This window comes from Ammospiza nelsoni, chromosome 1 (assembly GCF_027579445.1).
Source record: "Ammospiza nelsoni isolate bAmmNel1 chromosome 1, bAmmNel1.pri, whole genome shotgun sequence".
NCBI classification, from domain to species: Eukaryota; Metazoa; Chordata; class Aves; order Passeriformes; family Passerellidae; genus Ammospiza; species Ammospiza nelsoni.
In genome coordinates this window covers 31,728,700-31,736,918 of record NC_080633.1, presented here as the reverse complement: position 1 = coordinate 31,736,918, position 8,219 = coordinate 31,728,700, and the positions used below count along the sequence as shown (strand labels likewise).

At 39.2% G+C, this 8,219-nt stretch overlaps 1 protein-coding gene and 1 long non-coding RNA gene across 3 annotated transcripts in view; one reads left to right on the top strand and one right to left on the bottom strand.

Moving 5' to 3' along the window:
- Positions 1 to 5,149: 5,149 nt before the first annotated feature.
- Positions 5,150 to 8,219, top strand: part of LOC132071923 (uncharacterized) — a 45,556-nt gene continuing 42,486 nt past the window's right edge. For both annotated transcript variants that reach the window (XR_009418257.1, XR_009418258.1), the window contains exon 1: positions 5,150 to 5,243. This is a non-coding gene — a long non-coding RNA (uncharacterized LOC132071923). The remainder of the gene's footprint in view (positions 5,244 to 8,219) is intronic.
- The window catches only part of ITGB8 (integrin subunit beta 8), a 48,072-nt gene continuing 45,874 nt past the window's right edge, over positions 6,022 to 8,219 (bottom strand). The window contains exons 14-15 of the mRNA XM_059469724.1: positions 6,373 to 6,498; positions 6,022 to 6,136 (exon numbers count right to left, since the gene is read on the bottom strand). Coding sequence (XP_059325707.1) covers positions 6,050 to 6,136; positions 6,373 to 6,498 — 213 coding nt within the window. The 3' untranslated portion in view covers positions 6,022 to 6,049. The remainder of the gene's footprint in view (positions 6,137 to 6,372; positions 6,499 to 8,219) is intronic.

Here is an 8,219-nt window from a genome sequence, read left to right as displayed (position 1 = left end):
CAGCCTTTCAAGATGTCTACCCTTATCTAAATACACATCCCATGTGGAAAAGCAGTAGAAATTCATACTGTGGAAAATACCTTAACAGATTTCAGTCATGATGATTCTTACTTTCAGATTTATCCCAGTAGTCTTTTCTTGTTTTTAATTTTCCACTTCTTGTGATTCGACAAATGAAGGAGTGCATTTGGGACTGTGCTGTGCCAAAAATTGGAGGAATCTCTGCCAAAATCCTGAAGTTCAAAACTTTCGTCTTTGAACAAAACCTAGGAGTGAAATATTGATTTACCAGCCCCCACGAGACTATTTTTAAGATGATAGTCACCATAGTAGAGGACATGATAATCCTTGTTTTAACTTTTTTCAGATACCTTCTTGTTTCTCTCTCATTTTCGCTGTTGGCTAAGAAACAATACTTTCCATTGCCATAGTTGTATCTAATGAAACATTCAGCTTACAATTCATAGTTTTATTTAATTAAAAATTTAGCCTATAATTCAGGGAGGCTTGCTTACCAAATGATCTGACTTTCAGATGCTAAATCATTTGTAGCAGGACTGTTTAGGGCCCAAATATAACATTTTCATCTTCTATGTGTCTTGCACAGGACACTAAGAATCACACTATGTGCCTGAGAGCATTTTCCAAACTCTTGAACTCAGGCAGCCTTGGTGTTGTGGCCACTTCCCTCGGGAGCCCGTTCCAGTGCCCAATCACCCTCTGGGTGAAGAACCTTTTCCTGATATCCAACCTAAACCTCCCCTGCCACAACTTCAGGACATTTCCTTGAGTCCTGTCACTGATCACCACAGAGAAGAGATCAGTGCCTGACCCTCCTCCCTTCTTGAAGCTGTAGCTGCAAAGAGGCTTCCTCTCAATGTCCTCCAGGCTGAAAGACCAAATGACCTCAACTGCTCCTCATATGGCATCTCCTCCAGAACTTTCATCATCCTTGTGGCCCTCCTTTGGGCACTCTAACAGCTTCATGCCCTTATTATATTGTGGTGCCCAAAACTGCGCATAGGACTCGAGGTGAGGTATCCCCAGCTCAGAGCAGAGTGGGACAATCCCCTCCCTTGCCAGGCTGGTGATGCTCTGCCTGATGCATCCCAGGACATGTATGGCCCTCCTGGCTGCCAGGGCACTATGGGAGGCTAATGAAAAAGGAGCAGTTGGCAACAGATACTTCTTCAGGAACAGATGCTGTAGCTGTCCAAAAAGGCAAAAAGAAGGAAGAACACTAGAAGCACCTTTCCTAAAGGGAGAAAGGGAGAGTCATGTAATTATTGCCTCTGTGGAAAAGTCAGCGTATATATCTGTGTATGGATTTCAGAGTCAGATAGCTGGCCCAGAGAGAAGTGGGCTAATGGAGACATTCATTGAGGATGCATTGCAGTTGCTGAATATTTTGTCTTAAGAAAAGCTGTTTACTTCTGTTGGCAGAAGTAGGCTGGCAGGTGAGATCAGGAATGTCATATTGACAAGTGAAAGGAAGTATGACTCCAGTAATAGGTTTCTCTTAACTGGATTGTGCATGCTCTCTCTTAATGCAAAAGCCCTTCTGGAATTAGGATGTCCAGCAGGAAGGGAAGAGGACCAAAATGCTCTGATACAGCACATGGTTCAGACATATAGGCAAACATACATTTTGCCTACAAAGTGCAAGGCTGGTTAACCTTAGAGGTAGTGGGTTGCAGTGAGTAGAATTTAGGTAACCATCAATCACGTATAGAAGAGAGAAGGTAGGAAATTCTGGAGGAAAATATTTTCATGCTGGAAAAAAAAGCTGGAGACCAGGCTTCTGTGAAGCCTTTACTACAGCCTGTGCAGAACAGGAAACAGAAGTAGAAAGGCAGAGCTGTAATACTGGAGGGTGTATGTGGTGGACATTTCTGCTTCACCAGGAATGATGCTATGTGCTGAAAAAACAGAATTATGAATGAGAGAGAAAAAGAGAGAGAGGGGGAGAGAGACAGAGATCCTTCTTGAGCCAAAAGAGAACTGAACTTCTAGCACTTTTATGCCAAAGGGATGTCAGGAATCATCTTTCTTTCATTCAATGGTTTCAGAGGTAAACAGGAAAGTACGCTATAATTCAGTATAAGACCTCTGTTAAGCGGAAAGACATGAAAATTCTGTATCGATTGAAGTCATAAAAATGCTAGGAAGCATTATAAAATGAAAAGGAAGAAACATCCGTATGTCCCTAGTAAACAGGTGGATTGTGTACATTCTGAATTTTGAAAACAGTTCTACTCCATCATCCATAATGGAAATGAGAATGTCAGTGATAGGAGAGGAGCTGAAAAGTGCTGCAAAGATGATCAAGGATAAGGACAGGCTTTGGTATAAATGACTCTGTATGTTTGGACTTCACAGTCTGGGAAAGGTGACCTGGTGACACATGACAAGTCTTCCAGAGAAGAGTGGCTGGGGTTCAATGTCCCCTCTATTTGCTTGGGAGCATAGTTCCTGCATTCCAAATGCTGCGTTCAAAACCAGAGGAAGCTCTCCTTCATACAGCGGTTCCAGACTTGGTGGCTGACTCTTTTTTCTTTTAAATTTTTTCTTTAAAGTAAACTCAATGGCACATCCCTGAAAGTGAGGGCTACTGATTTACCAAAGGAATTAGATGTGGGAAATGCTGAAAAATTTAGGCTAGGGGACCTCATGGAAGTAATACACAATTAGAGTGTGCTTATGCTTCCCACGGCAGCTTGGCTCCACTGCTGGAGACAGATACACCATGCTAGAGGGACTCCAGGTTTGAGAAAAACCCTGGCTATTCTCATGGAGTACTGATATAAAAAGTAAGGACTCTTGTTGGAACACGGTTCTGGTGCTGTGGGAGCACTTGTCACTTCCATATCACTAAGGTAAGGAGGGCACAGCATCATTCTTCTTCCTTGTGAACACTGTAAATTAATCTATTTGGATGACCTCTAGGGAGGCACCAGGGGAAATAAAGTATCTAAAAATATCATTCCAAGGGGGATATCAAAAATACTCAAGAAAAAGAGAGTTCTTCAGAAAAGTCCCTCACATGATAACTCTTAGAATTAGTAAAATTTCAGGTATGTTATACTGCTGACTTCAGGGCAGCTGTGTATAAATTGACTACACATTTTATATCCAATAAAACTTCAATAGCCCAGGTGCTGTAGTCATATAAAACTTACAATACTGTCCTCTTTGCCAAAGCTTGCTGAAGGATAGCAATTCCCTTATTTCATTAGTTCAAAGGACAATTGCAGACTTTGCTGGCAAGCACTTGCATTCACCTATGGAAGAAGGAGGAACCAAGCACTGACCAAGTAAGGGAATAAAATTTGGCAAGGTAAAAACACTTGAATTCTATAGGAATACAGGCACCAAATGTATCATATCACTTAAATAAAAGCATTTAGACTGGGTAATACACTTTACTTTGAGATATTTCAAGTGATGCTGACAGACATTTGTTAATTTTCCTTCCTCACATAAATTAAAAAAAAAAAACGAAAAAAAACCAGTACAATAACACACTTGATAAAAAGTCAGCTAATTAGACAAGCAAAGTTCTTGGTTAGTACAGGAAATAACAGTAAATTATGCATTACATTATTTTCAGATAGATTAAGTCCAAACTACTTTTTTTTTTTTTTTTTTGGTGGATAAAAAGGGGAAAAATAGAAAACATAAGAATACTCCACAATATTTGCTAGCAGAAATTCTTGGTGATCCAAGAGAGAACATCAGCTAAGACAATAAATAAAGCCTTTCATGTTTTGGATCACCAAACAAGTTCTGTAAAAGGTTGTGTTTTTTTAAAAGAAGGGATATAACATACTACATTAACATTCCTACACTGCTATATATCTGATATCAAAGGCGATCTTATGGATTTGATATTTAAAGCTGCTCAGCGTGTTCACTTCTAACAGAGTCTTCAACTGAACCACAAGGGCCCAGCGACTTCACAAAAATGAACCTTGGACAGAACTGTTGAAAACAGAGTTTGTTTGGTTTTGGGTCTGAAAATTAATCTACTTGGTTTTCATTTTAGACAGCATGAAACACTTTTAGTCTGTCACACAATAATAAATCTTCCTTCTGAGAATAACACTTTTTGGATTTGCAAAATGATCTGACACATTATCTTTTCTTTCTTTGGGCCAAATTATTCTTTTTAAAAAAATCAAAGGAGTGAGGAAAAAAACTTCTGCTTTCAAAGGCATGAGATAAAAACTGGCAAAGGAATCATTAATTTATTATTTTTGACATTGTGATTAGGACCTATTTGTGAACCAAAAATCCCTGGGTAAGGTGCTGTGTCTGTCTTCTATGTTTTAGGTTTAATGTGCTAGGCAGCATCCAAAAAGGATAAAAGAAAAAAATAAATAAAGACACCAGGGAACTTCAAGTCACAGTTTCCACACAATAGCAGTTAGCCATTAACAGAAACAGGAATTTTAAAAGGAAGATCCTGCTATGCATATGAAATTAGGGGAGGAATCCCATTTGAAGCATATACAAAAAAGGTGTGTGAAACTATGCCTGGATATAGACTGACAGGCTGCTTAGCAATCAGAGATGGACTTGATGCTGAGGAAAAGTTAATTTGGATGGAATATGCAGACAGACACACACATAAACATGCATAAATACACACACACACGCACACACACACAGACACACACACACACACACACAGAGTTATACAGAAAGAAATGAAAAAAATCTGTTATCAGAATGGGGATATTAGAGGTTCTCTATGTCTCTGGGCTTTGTATGGTGCAAACACCCTGCAGTCATTCAAGGCTTACAGCAGGAGAATTCCTGCGAGTATCTATGGGCTGGCTAGTACACCAAGAAATAGCCCCAGCTTCTTAACTCTGGAAAGGAGCAGGGGAATGGTACTGCACCTGACCAAGTTGAGAGATGCTCTCTCTTTAGCTTTGCACCACAGACTTTAACTTGTTCTTTTCTGCCCAAATGTAAAAAAAGCTTTCCTTATCAGCTGTTTCCTGATGACTCACTCTGATCCTGTGTCTGCAATTTTCAAAGAAGACACAGGTAGAGCTCCGTTTAGATCTAGAGAGATACACAAGAAGAGGAGAAAAGCAGCTGAGAAAGACAGGAAGTATTGTGGTTTTTTCTCCCACAGGAACCTGAGTGCTGCTGCAAAATGATTCAAGGAAAGAAGCCAACCATAAACACTCCTGAAGACAAGGACAATCTAGAGAACATCATGATTAAGTTGTGTAAGTCTTTGAAATTCCTGCTTTGTCTAGAGCAGAGTAAAGCAAAAGTATGTCCAAAAATTGTATGAAAAACCCATCCAGTCATGCCTCCATCTCCTCAGCAGGCCACACATCTTACAGCCTCAGCAATGCTTTCAGAATGCCTGTGGCAAGGCTATGGTCAAAGCCCAAAATATCAGAAGGGGGTCTGTGAGAAGGCTTCTCCTGTGAGCAGTTTTGAGAGCAGAGAAACACCACTCAGAGACAGGTTCTGGGCTGTCCAGATTGCTCAGGCATAAAGAAGAGGCTTAGGATGAGGCTTAGAGTCCCAAAAGGGGGACTTGGCAAGCAGCAGAGCTGAAAGAAATACATCACAAGTACTGATTTCAATAAGCATATGTGACATAACTTGGCATTATTATGCTTTTGTGGTTAATAATTTAGCTTTATCTGCTTGCATACACATCATCTTTATTAAGCAGTAACTGTACTTCATGAATCATGAAGTTCAAGGCCAAGAAAATAATCAGAGACCAGGCTAGGCTCTGTGCTGAGGAGATAGAATGGTTTACAAAATATAAGGAAAATTCTACTTTCTGTCACCCACCACAGCCCCTGGAATGAGGAACCACATGATAATGCTGGGGCTTCTGGAGTACTAATAAATCAGACAGGAAGCCTGCTTTATATGAATTCTGTACAGTCCAACCCAACTTGGACCATTCCAAGACTCCCAAGCAGAAGATGAGCAGCCAGAAGAACTGACAGCACCTGTGCTCTAATCATAGCTTCAGACCACTTGAGATTCTGTAAAACTATATTTTTATTTACTTTATACGATACATTAAACTGCTTGCTTTTAAACCCAGGGTAGCAGGAATGCATTTCCAAGGTTCTTGTCTTTGTTGCAGAACCTGAAACCAAAAGAAACCACCCATTTGTCAGATTAACTCCTTACTAGTCAAAATCAGTCTGTTAATAAAGTTTTTATTCTTAATTCTAATCATCATATTTTGGTTATTATCAGGCGTATTCAGATACTCACTCAAACCAACTCTAATGCCATTTTCTCTGAATATTCTATCAAATTCTGCATCTACCATGAAAGGAATCATGCAGGCAGAGAAATTCTGTAACAGAATACACATACATGACTGGTGTCAAAAAAGTGGCTGAAATCAGGATCTCTTTCCTCCTCCAGCTTTAGAGGCTGTAATTTAGGTTTCTTTTCTCTTTGGAGAGTCTGGGCAGCAAGCCTTTTCCTTGGCAATGGCATCTGCAAGAAAATAGCACTTGCATTAGGTTAGAGACACATTTAGCTCCTGTTGTACTGTTGCTGACAACTGTGTATATGTGGGTAAAAATTGGCTAAATACAATGCCAGTGTCACAAACCCTGTCCTGGCCTGGATATTTAAAGGTATATAGCTATGAATTAGTTACTGGATTACACAACATAGGAAAGAAGAGAGGAAGAAAGATTTTATACAGAGCACTTACCATCATTTCAATAACATACAGGATATGCCAACACTGCTTGGTGCCAGGATCACTGGCTATGGGAGACTTAATTGTTAACAAAACCTCAAAATGGAGGCCTATAGCTCTGGCTCAAGTTATATGCTTGAATTCATCTGAAATTCAGATCTAGGTTTATGCTCTCTCTGAGTAATGATAACATGAATGTTTTCCCAGTAGAAAGCTTTCAAGGAAAATATGTATTTCTGTTTATGGGACTCGCTCCTCCTTGCTCTGGGTGTCAGTGAAAGTTGATTGTGGCATCTGTGAAAGGAAATTTCTCAGACATAGTCTCATCATGCATATATTAAGATGATGTTCCTTGCTTTGATAAAAGAAGCAAAAAATATTTACAGATATTTCCTGTGATAATTACTTTTTTTTTCCTTACAGTTTTGACTTTTTCTTAGTGTTTCTCTTTTATTGGACACTAAGCTACATGATGATTGAGAACACATCAGTTGTCACTTGATTCTCTCTCACTCCTAAAGCAAAAACTGGATCATGTTAGCAGCATGGATGGGCAGTTTTATTAGTGATGTCTGGCAAGCGTTTTAGTGCTACAGATATCTCTTACTGAGGCATCATGGCAAATTTTAAATGTCCTTATCCAAGGCATATCTAAATCCTTTTCAAGAAAAATTTCGTGCCGCTGTGCAAGGCAAATGCTGTGACTGATTCTGCACAAGGAGAGGATGAGAGAACCTTCCCCACCAGTGACATGTTTTCACCAGTACTCATGAAGCGACCCAAGTGCGCAGTGAGTGGCATAGATGAGGCATCTGCAGAGATTTACCCATTTCCAGAAATCTAGCTGCTCTACCACCCAACAGGGCAAGGGAAAAGAGAGGCTATCACAACCGTGTATCAATCTAGAGATTGTATTTACACAGGAAGTATCTTCTTGTCTTCTACAAAATACTAGCACCTCCTAGTGCTTTCAGGTTTAGATGGGTTGGGCAAGGTAAACCCTTGGTGGTGGGCAGCTGCACCTCCAACTGATAAATAGTTTTTTGCTCCTTCCCATCTTCTCAAAATTCAACCTGAATGTGCATCTACTCATTTGCCTACATCTGATAAAAAAAAAGTTCTCTTTGTATTTTATCTCCTTGGACATGGTATTGTTCAATTTTAAAATAACCACAGTCATATCTTCCCATTGCAGATATCAATACACCTCAGTAAATGTGCTTTATACTTTTAAAAGCAGGTGAACGTCTCTTTCTTGTCAAAGATATATTTAATATCAAAAATATAAAAAATCCATATGGATTAAATATTGATTTTATTTTTTAGAGAGCAAGTACAATGATGTTGCATTAAAATAATGCTATGTCATAGTTGTTACAGCTCTGATAGAAAAATAAACATCTCAATATGCTACAGTGTAACTCATTAATAAATATCACAATAAAAGTTAGTAGTCAACTGAAATTAATAAAACAGCTATAAAAGTATACTATTTTAAATAATAAAATAT